This window comes from Tinamus guttatus, unplaced genomic scaffold (genome assembly GCF_059628265.1).
Source record: "Tinamus guttatus ecotype Peru unplaced genomic scaffold, ASM5962826v1 Tinamus_guttatus_pri_ptg000503l, whole genome shotgun sequence".
NCBI classification, from domain to species: Eukaryota; Metazoa; Chordata; class Aves; order Tinamiformes; family Tinamidae; genus Tinamus; species Tinamus guttatus.
The window spans coordinates 817,525-834,657 of NW_028289037.1; the positions used below are offsets into that span (position 1 = coordinate 817,525).

The window sequence follows — 17,133 nt, forward strand, 5'->3', positions numbered from 1 at the left end:
GCTGCGGCGGCGGTTCTCCCGCACGCACACGGTGGGGAGCCGAACGGGGAGGTTCACGGCCGGAGAGAGCCCCCCAGGGAGGCTAAATGAGGGAGATGAAAACGAGCTCTGCCCGCCTCGGCTGCCAGCGAGGGGCTGCCCGGTGCTCCCTGCGGAGACCGAGCATCCGCCGCGGTTATCGGCGTGAGGACGAGAATGGCAGAGGGAGCGGGGTCAGAGATCGGCCGTATCCGTTGTGTGGAGGCCTCCTGAGCTCTGCTTTACTCGTCCAGGAGCAGCGTCTCCCTTCCCTCGCGGGGCTGGCAAGGGCTGGGGTGAAGGAGGCAGCGATTCCCCATCCCATTCCCTGCGCTGCTTCTCGCCCACCTGGCTGCGAGCTGCCCGGGAGGTATCGCAGGACCTGGACAGCTCCTGCTTTGAACGCTCCCCCGGAGCAACCTGCCGGCCGCTGCCAGCCTGCCGCTGCCCTGCGAGCGGCGGAGCCCGGGACGGAATATATACATAAATAAATAAATAAAATAGAAAGGAAAAGGAGAAAAAAAAAGGGGGGGGCGGGGGACGTCTGAAAGAAAGAAAAAAAAATCAGACGGCGAGTCAGATTTTCCTTAGGAAAGCCTCAAAGTGTCCACGTCCTCAAAGGCTGGAACCAATTTAACCTCCCCCAAGCTCCCCCCTAGCCCCCCGCCCGGCCCGGCCCGGTCCGTCCCGTGGCCGCGGCGCGGGCCGGGGGCGGGGGCACGGGGCGGCCCGGGAGCCATTGGCTGCTCCGCGCCCGCCGCCCGCGGCCCCGGGACCCTCCTGCGGTATAAGTAGGGCGGAGCGGCGCTTGATTAATTTAGCATCCCGGGCGGCAGGTTTTCTGCTAGAGTTTGGAGTTACTCGCCGAGACTTTATGCCTGCGCCCCACAGGTCGTAGCTAACCTCGGACCAGGGGGCTCTGCAACACAAGGAGTCTGCATGTCCAGCCCCTAGACATGCTCAGCTTTGTGGATACTCGGATTTTGTTGCTGCTCGCAGTAACTTCATACCTAGCAACAGGTCAACGTAAGTGCCTTCGGCTTCTTTGCGGCATGAGGGGGGGGAGCACGGGGTGGCCGTCCTGCTCTCCGTGCTCTGTGCCGAGGGCTTCTCCGCGGATGCTGCTGCGCTCCGCTGCTCTCCGAGCTGGAGACAGCATCGCTTCAATGCCACCTCCGCCCAGCCCAGCATCGAGCGCTTTTTGTTTTGTTCAGAAATTGCAAGGGATGGCAAAAAGCCAACGAGACCCGCCCCCCCATCCCCATTCCTCCAAGAAGGGGTTGTGCCCAAAAGAGAAAAAGAGAATGCAAGCTCCAAACTCCAGCGCAGAGGCTCCGAGTCCTGCAGCACAGTGCCCACTTTTTTTTTCTTTTTTTTTTTTTTGTAAATGTGTGTGCAAACTGCACTTTCTCGTGTGCATGTGTGTGCAAACCGCACTTTTCCCGAGGCGCAGAGCACGGGAGGCTCCGCGGGGCCGCGGCCGCCCCTTGCGCCGCAGCGGCAGCTCCGCGGGGCGCCGCGCACCGCGCCGCCCCCTGCGGGCGGGACGCGCCGCTGCAGCGCCCGGGCGCCCTCCCGCGCGCGGCGCCGCGGCCAGCGGTGCCCCGAGGGGGCGCCCGGGCTCGGCGAAGGGAAGGGCGGCACCGCCGCCGGCCGGGGCGAGGGACGGAGGGACATGGAGCCCGCCGCCCCCTCTGCGCTGCTGCCGCCCCTGACGCGCCCCCCGGCAGCCGCTGTGAGGGAGCTGCGCGACCAGGCACAAAATGGCCGAGCGGGCTGCCCGTGCGTGCCTCGCCTGTGCCGCAGGGCGCAGCGCCCCGCAGCCCGTGCCCAGGGCCCCGTCCAGCCTCGCGCCCGTCCCCAGGGCCCGCTGCAGCCCCGCGCCCCTGCCCGGCGCCGCCGGGAGGGCGGCGGAGGCGACGAGGCGGCGGCCGTTGGCCGCGGCCCAGGGCGCGAGATGGCGCCGCCCCCGGCGGGCCCTGCCCGGGGCCGCGTCCTGGGGCGCTCCGTGTCGCAGCCGCCGGTGACAGGCGGGCGGAGCGGCGGGGACACGCGGCGCTCGCGTGGCGGTTTCGTGACGGTGCCAGTCAAACGGGGAGTTTTCACGGAGCTTTCACAGCTGTGCCACGCGTCCTTGTACTGACAACGGGCTAAGTCTTACCAGAAGATAGGGTGGTCACCTGCATCGTCATCCTTCGAGGGCAATAATTTTATTTTTATTTAGTTCCCTTAGTGCGGGTAATCACACTTCTATTGGGGTATTTCAGTGCGTTTTTTCACTCATTCGTGTTCTCCATCCTTTTCATCCTTTTTTTTTTTTTTTTTTTTTTCTCCTGGACTGCATGAACCATTAAAATTTAGTGTGGTAATACACTGCCAAGCTCAGAAGAGGGAAAAAATCCAACAATCTATAGGCAAAAGTGTGTCATATACTACTTGGATAAAAGTACATTGCAGGAGACTTTAGCTGTGATAAATTTCAGCCAAAATGGATTTTTTTCTTTTTAATTCTGTGCAATTTGGGGAACATTTTTTTGAAATGGTTTCTCCAAGTAATTAATGGGACTCTATTTAATGATAAGTAGCATGTGAAACAAAAGTTATTTAGGTACTGTTAGGCACATTTTTACAGGAAAATTTGAGATATGTTTAGTTAGGCCTATTTCCTTTAAAATGTTAGTTGAGGCCACGTATATTAACATCTAAAAGTATTTCTTGCAAGTAATATCTTTGCATGCATCAGTGTTTTTAGGTTTATCCATTTGTTGTATGTGTACATACATGTGCACATGTGTATGCACTATTGTTTCATTTTTTCTTATTTTTAAGAAGTATATTTAGAACAAGCTTATATAAAATATCTTCCTTTTTATTGTCTCAACTATATAACATTTTTCAATTTCATTAGAAAGTCTGTTTTGAATTTGAAATTGCTCCTATAAGACTTTACGTTCTGTTTTACAGTAATTAAATTCAAAGTATGAAAATACAATAAGAAAGTGTTTCTCACATTTGGAAAATTAACAAAATCACATTTTGTTTTAAGAGTATTGAAATGTAAACCTGCTAAAATGATTAGATCCACAGTCTAATTATCTCCTTTTCTCTTCTCTCCCTTCTTTTCCAGATGTGAATGAGGTCAGTATAATTATTTTTCATCTAATATGTAACATTCAGTTTCGTTTAACAGGCTAGGCCGTTTATCTCAAGACTAGTATTTAATAAATTTAATTCCGAGATAGTCATGGAAAGATGCTAATTAAGTCCTAGAAGGCCCTGCTGGGAGATGTGCCCACCCCAAATTTTCTAGTGGGCTGGCCTTTTTAAGAGACTGCCTTCATAGGTGTAAAGACCAGGAGGAGAAAATAACAGAGCAGAAGTATTTGGAGATTATACCTGGCAGTTTGGATTAGAGATGACTCTACCCTAAAGCCAGTCTTCCACGCTAAACTTCATTGCAAGCAAAGGATTATGAAAGAATTCAGGTGTGATTTTCATTTACACCACTTTTGCAGGGTCTAGTAAATATAGCATAGGCTTCAGAGGAATGTTTCTAACACAGCTTCCTAGCCTTCCTAGTAATCTAAGGAGCATAGGGTATGCTTAAATATATCTATCAAGGAAATTGTAGTGTAAGAAGAGAAGCCTAAATTTGTATGTTATTTTAGTTTAAAATATTGTGATATATATTTTTAATTCTCTGCTTTATTTTTTTCCAGACACCTGCAGGGCGGAAGGTAAGCGTTTTTATTTTCTTGTGTGGAGATGAAGATAATATCAGATGTGCATAGCCAGACTAGTACTTTGTCAAATGTTGGATGAAAGGAAAATCAACTAAATTCATTATATCCAGTGTTCAGTGAGAACAGCATTAGCACTGAGATGAATAGGAAATAAGAGATCATCATAATCTGGGCATCATAATGCCCAGATAAACTCAATTTTAAATTTAATTGCTTTACCTAAGAGGAAAACCAGAGGGTATCAAGGAAGCATTCTTGTTCAGCAACAGTTGCTTTAGAAAGATTAACCTCGATTGAACAGTGCAGTAATACCCATATGGATCTAAAAGACTGGTAAATTATAGAAGAATTTACCTTTCTTTCTTCTAAAAGTAAATTCTAGAAATCACTACGGTTAACACAGAGCTAGTTATTCAGTAAGGAATAAAACAAACAAACAAAAAACTTACATGTACTATGAACTGTGCAATGATAATTTAACTGACATGTTACTGGTATTGATTAATCTATTTCCAGTAGCGTACTAAGTAAAAGGTATATTCTGAAAAAGTATATAACTACAAAACCTATATGGCCACTGTTGTTTCCACTTTATATGTACACTAATTATTTTTAAGGGATCTGTTTCCCTGGAAAATGTCCACGGTTAGTCCGTAAGTTTTGTTTTCTTCCAACAGGGCCCCAGAGGAGACAAAGGACCGCAGGGAGAAAGGGTAAGGAACTGGATTGATGCTCATTTACTTGTGATCTTAGAGCAACAGTTGTTGGAAGACCAGTAGGAAAAAGACTAAGTTTAGACATTAATGTGAGATAAAATGAATTTATCTGTAGCAACTTGCATGGACAATTTTATTTAAAAAAGTAACTTACCTATGTGCCCCGTCAATACCCCTGCAACCTAATTATGGACATAGGGGATGATCAGGCATGACTGAATTCAGAAAGCAGTGTGGTGCTCCATGTAATTTTTTGAATAACTTTTTTTTTTTTTTCCCCCCAAATTGCACACAGCAGAAATAGTGCATGAGAATGCAGAAGGGAAAGTTGTCTCATGTAGATGCAACACATAGTGATAATTTGTGTTCATGAAACTCAAAGACAAACCCAGTGTTGAGGGTCATTCATTACTTCTGCCTCTAATGGTGGCTTGAAAAACCTCTCTTCTTGACAGTTAGATGTTTGTCCTCTACATGCTGTCAGTCAAAGAGGATATTGCTTTGTTAAAGGCTATTGTAAAAGTAATAGTAAATGACAACAATCGAATAACTTAATTGTAATATTTACATTTATATTGTTGACATCTGCTTTTCTGATTTCGCTTCCCTAGCAGTGCTGGTTGTTGTAAGGTGCTATTTTGAAATTCTTACAATTACCTGAACAGAGTGGAGTTTTGATGTGTCCCTTTTCATATCTTCTCTTGAAATGAAAATGCCATAGTAGTGTTAGTTAGCACTGGGAGATTTTTTAGATCATATAATGAGTACTAACATAATCAGAATTATTAGGAAGAGTACGTCTACATGGTGGAATCTACATTTGTTTTATGCTGCCACTATCCAAATCTGCTCAATGAAATGAGTCCGTATTTTATGGCTGGAATATAGCGAGCCTAATTCTGCTCCATGAGGAATGTATTTATTTTGGATTTCATCTAGCACTGAATTGGGCCCAAAATGAAACAAGCCAAATGAAATACTGCTCCTCAATTACCTTGACAGGAAAACTTTACCGGCTTTGTGTATTGAGGCTTAATAGGATAAAGGCAAATGTTGATGGACTTAACACATGCTATTTTGAGTAAAAGTAGTTATGACAATGGTAGCAGAGTGACGATATCAAAAGTCTGTGGGACAGTGCTACGTTCGTGTCACCAATTTTGCAATTATACCATTATACAGACTGATGAAAACTGGCTTTTGATTTTCTCTGACAGAGTTGTGCTAGTTCATACCATCAGGGCTAAGTTCTGCCTAAAGTCTCAGTGCCACAGGGAGATCTTCTGGATCACACTGTCAGACTGTGTGGAAATCGTGTGTACAGAATTGGTTGCTTACAATAACTTCCCCCTTTTGGAGGCTATGTTTTGATAGTGCAGCTCCCATATATCCCCACATCAATCTTTTCAAATATGAAACTGTAATAAATATCTGATATGATGAGTGGCAGATCAACATAAATTCAGGCTGTTCTTATCTTCCAAAGTTAGAGTAAGTAAAACAACATATATAGCAATGATGCAATGTGTACTGTAGATGCCTGGTTGTTAAGGAATTCATCATGTCAGAGATTATTTACCCACTTGTAATATTCAGTTTATAATTGTCTTTTTGGTTCTAGGGTCCGCCAGGTCCACCAGGCAGAGATGGTGAAGATGGTCTACCAGGTCCTCCAGGCCCCCCTGGTCCTCCAGGTCTTGGTGGAGTAAGGCATCCAACCTTTCTATTGCTGCAACTAATCATCTGTGCTTTGTGGGATCCAAAGGATAAATGAATGTCCACCGGATAGTAGTGGGAACATTTTCTGGTGTTAACCATGAAATTTGTGCATCCGTTCCAATGAAAGTCTCCTGAGGATATACATTATTCCATAGAAAGTTTGATTCTATATTCATTAGGGACTTGTGCACGGGATCAAATCAACCCCATTAATTAGCTTTAGATCTGTGTAGCCATAATGTATGTTGATCAGGAATTGGCTAAATGAGACAACTGCTCTTTAGCAGATGGAAAAAAAAATAACACTTTGCTGTTGGGTTCAAGAAGCAGTGACTGTATTGAAACCAGCTGAAGAAAAAAAATCTACAGTTAACTAAAATACTTTATTTAAAAACCAGTACTCCACTTCCTTTTGATTTTTTTTATTTCTAGCTGTATCATGCTTCAAAACATAAGTCTCACATCTCACATACTTTTTGCAGAAATAAAGTGTCTGTCACTATTCTCTGAAGAATGCTGGCTTTAACTATTTAGGTGCTTGACATTAACTTACACGGGAGCATGAAGGCATATAGACAGTATCTTACTGTGCGAGTGAAGTAAATCCTCCTGCATGGAAGAATATTCTTTTGCCTTCAGTGTGGATATTGTTTATTTTTCTATTATCAAACCTGAGACTGCTTTCTTTAGTCTCTATTTAAATTTGAAAAGTAAAAAAAAAAAAAAAAAAAAAAAAAAGCAAGAAAGGATTGTCTTCTACTTACTTTTTTTGCACAGAGTTATTTGGGTTTTTTTGTTTGTTTTCTTCTGTTTTTTAACTGAATAGGGAAATTATGCCCTGCAAAAATATCTACAAGACTACTGTTGATGAGAATCAAGATTCCAGTGTAATGTTTCTAAGGCTGTAGGGTGCTCACATATTTTTAAAGCTGAAAGGCTCACCTCATCCGATAGTCTGTCAGGAATGAGATATGAATTTTACTTAAGCAATGCAATAAAAAAATAGGTGTAACTTCTCTTGTTAGAAATTGTGCACAGTAATGTTAGTGTTTCAAGAACGTTTTCAATTTCAAATGGTCATTCAGTCTGTTTTTACTTTTCAGTTGACACTACTGCAGTGCATTTCTGTCACTACTACATATCTGAGGTCAATGTGTGAAAGGGCCTTCCTATAAAATCAAGTATTTTAGAGAACAAGTGAACAGAAAATAATTTATAATAGGGCCATGTTTACTGAATTTTAAGTACATTGTTTTAACATACGAGATAGCAAACATAGGAAGTTAGTTGACAGGTGTATATAGAATGATAACTAATAATACGGTGTTTTAAAGTAAAATTTTCAGTGCTTTAATTTCAAGCTTTTTATTGCCTACAGAACTTCGCTGCTCAATATGATCCATCTAAAGCAGCTGATGTGCCAGGACCTATGGTAAGCATGTGATTTATCACACGATAACTTGGATAGATAATTGTGTTCATATTTTCTGCTGATTCATAATCATTGTTTTGGCTGGAATATCTCAGAGCATAGTTTAAATTTAGCATTTTGATATTTATTATTTAGTCAGACTAAGCTGATCTTGGATATAGGACAATATAAAGTGTTTCAGTATAGTCTATGGATTATATATTCAACATGAATGTAGTTCTACTATTTCTTCTACTTCTTGTGTTGTGATTCTCTGCTGATCCCTTTTGTGAATCAGTGATTCTTATAATCTGATGCCAGATAATTCATCTAGTTTGATCTAGTATTGCTTTATTAATACTGAGACAAAAGAAAATAGTGTTTTAATAATGAGGTTGACTGTGGAGATGCTCTGAAAATAACATAGGTCTAAAAAAACCCCTGTACCTCACCTCCAGCTGGTGACCGTTTTTCCTCCGATGTCCTCACAGCCCTGTTGACATTCCTGCATTAAACAAATTTCTTAGAACATTGGCCACCGCATTTGGTTCTGAGCAATTTGAACATCAGTGCTTGCTACAAGGCTATGCTGATTCCTGCTTTCCGTGTACTACTCAAGTGGTACTTGAGGAGAACATGGCCTCTCCACATGGATTTTTAAACCTGACTGGTACTAACAGACCTGGCCAGTTTATGCAGATAGCAGAATATATTTTAATAGGTGAGCAGCAGGATGAAGGCTGGACAGGATTATTCTGGGTCAAGTACTTGTTTCTGTTTTTGCAAATAGTGTAAAGTTAAATGAATAATTGAAAATATGTTGGCATCTCTACTTAACAGAAATGTTAATTCCTATTTTCCTATGATTAGTATCTAGTCTGTTTAAACAAATTCAGTCCTCCATGTCTGCGCTGAGAAGATATGAGAAAATGGGAATTTATTTAGGGTTCTCACAATTTAAAACGTCCAGTTTTTGAATCAATTATGGTTCACCTAAGAGCAATACCAGTAGATTCTACCTACCATGAGAAATTAGGTTCCACAAAGGTGGGAGAGATTGGGAAGACAGAAAGGCAGGGAAAATGGTATGATTCAGACTGTCCAGAAACAGCCTTTTACAAAGATTGCTCCATATTCTTATAAGAGTAAGATTGTTTTAGATGCCATAAGTAAATGTCTTTATTTAATATGAAAGTATTAATTCAAAAATTAAAAACTTAATGGTTTCTGTGCAAACAATCCCCTAAAATATCCATTTGGACAATAAAAGCGTAAATTAAATTTCAGTATAAAGTTGTTTCCCTGCTTATTAAAATTTAAGACAACTGTTAATGAAGTGCTATAAAAATTATATATATATATATATGTAAACTTTTTCTCTATAAAAACTCCCTTTTCCCTGTAAAAAATTCCTTTTAAGAACGATTTTTGATACATTTTTAGGAGGTATGTAGGTTTCTAAGTTTAGTCAAGAAAAGTATGTTAGTGACATTTTCAGGGATGAAATCAAAAACTGAATGCTAAAATATGTAAATAGCATAGGTTATCCTTTGAAAGAGATGCATGCGCATACAATACTTGCCCAGAGTTGTTTGTTTTCTTCCCAAAACAATGCATGAACCAGTTCAAGGTCATACTGCCATTCATACAAATTTATTTTCCCTTATACCTGCCTGCTGTTTTAATCATCATTCTTCCTCAGAAATCTGTTCTTGAAAATTATAGTTCTGCCCTTCCCACTCAGCCCCTCCTCCAACTCTGGAAGCTGGAAGTCCCTGCATAGGAAAGCCAGAAGTATTTAGAGGAATAAAATGGTTCACAAAAGTAACCATTAACAGTGTAGAAAATAAAAATAAGCTAATTACAAGGTTCTCAGCCATAATGTACATCCTTAATGATCTTGAATTTTGTTGCAGTTTATTGGCTTCAAAAGACCTGCTTGTATTTGGGCTCCCTGTGCAAATTTATGAAGATCTCTTAACTTCCTCTTAATTTGCTTGATTTAGACATTGCACATTGAAAACTGTAATCCTTACCATGCTTTTAGGATTACTGGGAATTTGTATTATAAATGAGTTTAAATAGTGGTGATTTTTTAAAAATATTTTTCATTTATTTCCTCTAGGGTTTAATGGGACCTAGAGGCCCACCTGGAGCATCTGGACCCCCTGTAAGTACAGTAACATTGATGATTTATGGGGAGAGATTAGACATACCTCTAAAATCCCAATGGATTGTTTTCAAACACTAATAAAATCTCGCTCCTCTTTTAGGGTCCTCCTGGTTTCCAAGGTGTTCCTGGTGAGCCTGGTGAACCTGGTCAAACAGTAAGTACATGTTTCTTACCTCCCCACCCGCCCCCCCGCACTGTTAGCATTAGGAGGCAGAGGTGGGCCCATAATACCTAGGCCTGTTACTCCTATCCATATGCTTATCCATGCACATTGGAATTGGATATGCCTGCTTGATCCTATTGCAGAAACAGAACTGAACTCTCCAATTCAGACTCCCATGGATTGGAAATTCATGAATTGCAAATCAATTGGGATGGAAGAACCTTGATTCAGTTCAGGCTTCTGTCATACTCAAACTCAAATCAGAAACCAGTAAGGGCCTTATTTAAAGAAGGATGCTTGAAGTAATCTTCAATCTATTTTTAATAGGGTCCTCAAGGTCCTCGTGGTCCCCCTGGTCCTCCTGGGAAGGCTGGTGAAGACGTAAGTGGTTGTTATTTCATCTCCATTAGCACTGTGGTACAATTTTCTAACTTGGGTTATTATTAAGCTAGGGATTCTAGTGGCCATGTTTTTTAACATCTTCCATTAACATTTGATAGAAGAATTAAACCCTGAAATAATTGTTTTATACTACAAGAGATACAGGCTGTTGGAAATAGGTACCTAAGAAGGGATAACTTTAAAATCTCTCCAAAACATTAGTTAGCATTCTGAATATAAGAAAAAGGAAACTTAAAAGCATACAAGCCCTCTCTATTTATTGAAAATAAGAAACTCTGTTACTGTCTTTTTTTTCTGTTATAGAAGGAGCTTTGCCTTTAGTATCTCTGTATTGTATTTTTAGGGTCACCCTGGCAAACCTGGAAGACCTGGTGAAAGGGGTGTTGCTGGCCCTCAGGTAAGTAAAGACTTAATGTATATAATACAAAACAGTTTTCATATCAATGACACATAAGAAAATTTATGAATTGCACCACATGTAATAATATTCCCTATATGGATAATCATCCATTTTAGTCCTTCAGGAATATTATGTACCCATGGATCTTTTTTCCCCAGTAAAGCTATTCTCACTTTTCCATTATTAGCTAGGATTATTATCCAATTAATTATTAATTGGAAGGTTTACATTTTTACTTGCTTGAGGAATATAACATGAGAGACAATCATTCATGTTCTTTGTATTTTACAGGGCGCTCGTGGTTTCCCTGGAACTCCTGGTCTGCCTGGCTTTAAGGGAATTAGGGTGAGTGTGTCCGTATGTGTGTGTGTGTATTTTACCTTTATGGTTAAGACTGATGACACTTCAGCATGCTGAAAAGTTCTGTAAGTTCCATCATAGATGGAAGTATGTATTCTACGCACATGAATCTCTCTGAGGTTTTTAATGTCTTCTGATGTAAGAGAATTATTTTTTTTTAAAATGTGGTTATCATCATTAAAAAAAGTTTTGTATGGCAAGAAAGGATTTACCTTGCATGACAAGAGTTTGTCATGTAGCAGCTGATGCAAATAAAAACATAATTGTTTTTCTATCCAATTTAGGGACACAATGGTCTGGATGGTCAAAAGGGACAACCTGGTACTCCTGGCACCAAGGTAAAGATGAATTCTTAAAATACGGAATGCATTTACCATTCTTTCTAGCAAGATATATATGAAGTCCCCTCCAGTTATTCTTCCATGTAATCATTCAATGTTGCTCAGCTGAAATAGTGTAAAAGCTAGAGCATCCATGTAAGATAAATAATATATCTTAACATGAAGAACCGTGCTGGGTTCCTTCTTGAGAAATTAGTACTTCTAGAGAGTGAAGCTGCAGACCTGGACTCCTAATAATCATTAGCTTTATAGCAGCACTTAAAGTAAGGCTGATTTTCCTGTCCTTGCTGTACTATGAAATGTATTTTGGTTTTAGGTATTTTTAAGCGCACTAAAATGAATATCTCATCTCTTTCTGTAATTTTTTGCTGTGTGAGGCACGTACTGTACTTTAAGGCTTTCTGGTAAAACTTTGAAAACCAAATAGATCAAAATCATCTATTGACATTCTTTTCCTTTTAACCTTCCTCAGCTTAGCACTTACTTAAGACAATTCTATTTTTTTTCAACATAGTCTAGAAACATTTTCGCAAACTCTCCATCTCTTAATTCCTTCTCTTATTCCATGCAAAGGGAGAGAAGTCATGTTGTAAAGGCTCTCAGTCGTATCTCAGTATTATTGGTCTGAAGATATAAAGCTGAGGCAGATCCTTATTTCCAGCCATTTGACAGGATTGCATGGGAAGTTTGTCAGCTAATGTAAGGCAGATGATAAATTCTACATCTGCTCTAGCTAGAAAAGCTGTCAGTTAATCTGAACTGGTAGTTTGCTCTCCAGACTGTCTCTCTTAAGTGTCTGCTACACAGTAAATATCAGAGAATAAAAAAAAAAGGGGGTTAAAGAAAGCTGAGAAGGGTAAGTGAAGCTACTTACTCTGAGCCTCCCCTTCCACGAGTATTGCAAACAGCTGCTGCAGTGTTCCAATGGATTCAGGGACAGTTACAGCCTCTGCACCCCCAGGAGTTGATGTGCCCTTATCGCACACTGTGTTGCTCATGCCACAGAGGACACTGAGAGCAGGATCCAACTGTTGATCCAACTGTCTCTTGATGCTCAAGCGCTGTCCGAAATATCTTTGAGTAATTTAAGCCTTTGAACTTCCATTTTTTTGTAGGGAGAACCTGGTGCCCCTGGTGAAAATGGTACCCCAGGACAACCTGTAAGTATTTACTACTGTTCATAATGTGCAAAATGATGTGATAGATACAGTCTAGCCAGCATCTAGGCCAATTACTGTCATCAATGACATTCCGTCCACAAGATGCTTTAATGTAACGGAAAGGGAATATCTGGAACAGCATTGTCTGGCTGCAATCCACTTCATATGGAGACTTAGCAGAAGAAAAAAAAATATGTATCTTTATTCAGTGAATAGGTCTAAACGAGCTAATTCAATGTTTTTTGCAGGGTGCTCGCGGTCTCCCTGGTGAGAGAGGAAGAATAGGTGCCCCCGGACCTGCTGTAAGTGGCTACCTGTCTGCCTGCAATGAGCAGCTGCCTACTGTGCCTTTCTCTGATCTTCACATCTTCTGCCAGATTCTAGTTCTCATGTCCTCTCTTCACAGGGTGCTCGTGGAAGCGATGGCAGTGCCGGCCCCACTGGACCTGCTGTAAGTTCCATTCTTGATCTTTGGCAGTCCAGTTCCTGTAGGTTTTGTGTTTGGCTTGGCTGACAGAGGGATCCTGAGGGCTCAGGGAAGTTGCCTTTCTGGACTTCTTTAACACTGTTCTTAGCTGTATACCAGACTATCACAAAAAGAATTAATAAAACATAAACCCTCTTGCACACTGTTTCTTAAGAGCCTCAGAATTTCAATTAAACACAGTTTTAATCTGTGTCAAGGAACCAAGTGTTCTGTTATTTATACTGGTGAATTCAAAGGGAAAAACTTGGTGATCAGCAGGTGATGAACATATACAGCAATCTAGCAGGTCAGTTCTCCTCCCAAAACTAAAGATACCATGTACCTTTTTTAACAGGTACATGCAAAGGACTAAAATTATACACAGCCTCAAACTGTATGGGTACTCCAGGACACAACTCTGATCACCTGCAGCGTTGTCCTGTCTGACTAACAGGAGTAACCTTTTCCATTTGGCAGTGATACCTGAGTTACGTGAGCTAAGTGTGAAAGGCTAGCAACAAGTTCCCATCTGACTGTTACAATAGTGACCATTCTAATAAATGCTGATCCAGTGCAGAATTACACCTTTAAAGGGAGCTAGATGTGCCATAGCTTAACACTGGCTTCAGTAAACTTCATTTATCCTCCTGAAATAAATGCATGTATAGGGGTATAGTTTTAAAGCTATAAGAACTTCTAGTAATAGCCCAGAACAGCTTTCCCTCCCTGCCCTAAAATTCTGAATAGAAGGACCTATGGAGCAGCACTTGGTTTTGTCTCGTTTGCTGAAGTCATTTAAAAACTCCCAGTCATTAAAAACATCTGCCATGCTTTACCAGGGGAGATTGCTAGTATATGTAGTCATTTTTTTTCATACAGGATATTTTAAAAATATATACAATTTGGCCTTTTAATTGCAGGCAAATAGAGAGCTTACTGCCAAGATCTGGTTTAAATGAACGAAACCTTTTTAGGTATCTTGAAGATTGAGTTGCTCTAGGAAAACATACTCTGAAGTTGCTGATCACTGAGATATTATTCTATATGTTATTCTGCACTGAGTCCCAGTGTCTGATTGGGGTGAATGTATACTCCTGTATTTCCTTGACACCGTGAATTTAAAACCCCAGAAGAATCAACATAATGGAAATTCAGCAAGTAGCTATTTTCGTATATATTTGAGTGCATTTAGCCTCTTTCGCATTACTTAGGTAACATCAGTGAGAATTCTAGGGATCTAATATATAACAACCATAGTAGTTTATAGAATGGCAGAATCCAGGTCCTCCTTGCTATACAGATAGACCCCTTGGATTCCTTGTTTTTCTGGGGCAACTGAAGCTAAGTTTTATAATAAATATTCATAATTAAAAGATGTTGTCTCTCTAGAAATGAGATGTTGATCTCAAGTAGCTATGAATAAGTTGGATATTTCTTTAATAATTTAGGAACATTTAGGAAAAGATAAACTCTTTTTTGTTTTTTATATTCAAAATAACCAAGGCTGTGGATCAATTGGTGTATTTCTCCTGTGATCTCTGGGTGTTGTATTATAGGATGCTTGTCCCATAGTATTTATAAATCTCACGGTGATAAGAAGAGAGTAGAATCAGTTAAGACCGTCTTCAAGCTGATGTGCCATTGCCTTTGCCATTAAAAAAAAAGAGGTATAGATTGGGCATTGGGACTGCACAGATTTACTACCTCAAAACACAACCTCTGGGTGTGAATCAAGATTTCTAATCCGCTCATCCCTTAGAATCAACTCTTCTCTCAGCTACTGTTAAGGGTGACAAAGTCTCCGGAGAAGTCACTGGAAACATTCTTCCTGACTGCAGTATAGATTGTCAGGCACCGGTTTCTCAGGTGCTGTGGAGATCTTGGGAATCCCGTCCAGGTCCCGTGTGCAGAGAAGGACGGACGCTGCCAACCCCACAGGGCTCTTGCTGCTGGACAGAGCAGCAGTCCATGCACAGTTCCCTCACGGCAGTGCGCTGGGAACGGCCACCTTCTATGGACAGTAGCAGGATGCAGTGCTCCCCTTCAGTCAGTGTGGGAGGGTACGGCAGCACAGCTTGCTCTGGGGATGCCTGTATCTGCCCCTCCTCTTTTTATGCTCTCTCAGGTGTTTGGCCTCAGGGCAAGATTTGACCCACATTGCTTAATTCACATTTTTGTAGCTGCATTGCAGCTTGTCAGCCTTGATCTCAGCCAAACCTGTTGGCCCAGAGATACTGTGAATTCTGAAGTGATAATGTGATGTCTAAGAAATTTTGTCTTTTTTTTGTACTATTTTATCTATTTACTTTAGCAGGAAGGTCCTTATGTTGTCACAAAGCACATTGAAATAACTACTTTCATTTTGTAGGGGCCAATTGGTGCTGCTGGTCCTCCAGGCTTCCCAGGCGCTCCTGGTGCTAAGGTATGAGTATCTGCTTCTACTGGTACATCTATTAAAGAAGAAATATAGGAACTAGTGTTCATGGGCAGCAAAAATATCCCCCTCTGAAATGGGAGTGCTTTCATTATCAGGTAGTTGTAGACCAGAATGAGGAAAAGCCCATACAGTACTTGCAAAACTTAATTTAGGGGAATACTACTTTAAAATACGTCAGTTTTCACAGTTTATTTTTCTCCTCCATCCTCCCACCCTCAGCATTCAAATGTTCCCAAGCTATTTAATACAATATTATTATATTAATGAAATATAATATTACTCAGGAGATAATTCTGCTATGATATCTGAGTCTCATTCTGTTTCAGAAGTGACTATTGGCTTGTGTGACTGATGCAGTCCTACATGCAAAATATATGTCGAATAAAGACCAGGAGGCCAAAACAACCAGCAAATTAAGGTCAAGGATCTGTAGTTGCTAACTAATTATGTAGACACTGGCTTAGAGGACAGATGCAAGTCAGTCTCAGTGAGATATAGAACCTATTTTTTGATTCTGCCTCCTGTATGGCCCAGCTATATACACCTTTGAGAGGTGACATAGATTATGACAAGTAAGCAAAGTAGCAGTTTGCATCACTTTCCAGAACGGAGTACAGAAGCGACAGTTGAGTATCAGGCTCCTTCCAGTGTGGGTTCTTAAAACTGCAGTGGGGAAATTGCATTTTATGGTTAGGGTAATGCTACTTGCTGACCTTAACATGGATGATTCACTTTATTACTCAGATCTTAGCAATTTTACCCATTATTTTGAACTTTTTTTTTTCCCCTCAAGGAATAACAGAGGATTTGGGGCAAGAGATTTGATTCTGCTGCCTTTAAAAATTCCACTGATCATTTGTCAACAAGCATAGAGCTGTATTGCATCCGCACACACTTAGATAGGGTAGAATTAGGGTAGGATGGCATTTTTTCATCCTTTACACAAATACACTGTTGAGCAGGCAAAACTCTTATCCTGATCACCGTATAGAAGAAATTGGAGTATTGATTGCTATCCCTGTTTATATGAGCTACAGAGAAGATGAGGCAAATTTGACGTCCTACTCTGGTTATTCTTCTCAACATGCAGTATTTCTGGAAACCATGAAGTCTCCTTTAATGGAGACGTCAATGTGGTTACAGCTTGTAATTGAGACCTACATGTCCAGAGTGAATCTTGGATACTTACAAAATTGCTGAAGAGAAGTTTTCATATTTACACATCTATAATAGACTAGTGACTTATACCAGGAATCTTTTTATTTCCTGTTATTTGCACCACTGCACTGCTGTCCCATAAATTCTGATCAAGTATCGTTTACTGTTAATGCAAATGACAGTTTAGGGTGCAAGATGATGGTGAATTAGGCCTGTTAAACTTTTGAGAAGCATCTCAGACCAGTCTTGAAGGCCTCTAGGCTGCAGCCTAGGTCAAGCTTCTGTGTGATCTGTGTTGCTAACACAGTTTCTCAGATGTACTCGGCATCAGTTGTTGCCATGTTACCCATGAACTTCTGCAGGGCCTGCCTAGGCTTCCCAGCTTCCAAGAAAATCTCTCAGCTTCTTGATTGCCTACCCTCTCAAACAGGAGTATATATGAGGCTGTCTTCTTAATATCAGGCCA

The 17,133-nt window shown here is 41.1% G+C and overlaps 1 protein-coding gene across 1 annotated transcript in view; it reads left to right on the forward strand.

The window, feature by feature from the left end:
* Positions 1-854: 854 nt before the first annotated feature.
* The window catches only part of COL1A2 (collagen type I alpha 2 chain), a 38,595-nt gene continuing 22,316 nt past the window's right edge, over positions 855-17,133 (forward strand). Inside the window, exons 1-16 of the mRNA XM_010212300.2 lie at positions 855-1,044; positions 3,146-3,156; positions 3,738-3,755; positions 4,439-4,474; positions 6,099-6,182; positions 7,575-7,628; positions 9,733-9,777; positions 9,881-9,934; positions 10,271-10,324; positions 10,689-10,742; positions 11,037-11,090; positions 11,390-11,443; positions 12,562-12,606; positions 12,855-12,908; positions 13,013-13,057; positions 15,441-15,494. Of these exons, the coding sequence (XP_010210602.1) occupies positions 975-1,044; positions 3,146-3,156; positions 3,738-3,755; positions 4,439-4,474; positions 6,099-6,182; positions 7,575-7,628; positions 9,733-9,777; positions 9,881-9,934; positions 10,271-10,324; positions 10,689-10,742; positions 11,037-11,090; positions 11,390-11,443; positions 12,562-12,606; positions 12,855-12,908; positions 13,013-13,057; positions 15,441-15,494 (786 nt within the window). The 5' untranslated portion in view covers positions 855-974. The remainder of the gene's footprint in view (positions 1,045-3,145; positions 3,157-3,737; positions 3,756-4,438; positions 4,475-6,098; positions 6,183-7,574; positions 7,629-9,732; positions 9,778-9,880; positions 9,935-10,270; positions 10,325-10,688; positions 10,743-11,036; positions 11,091-11,389; positions 11,444-12,561; positions 12,607-12,854; positions 12,909-13,012; positions 13,058-15,440; positions 15,495-17,133) is intronic.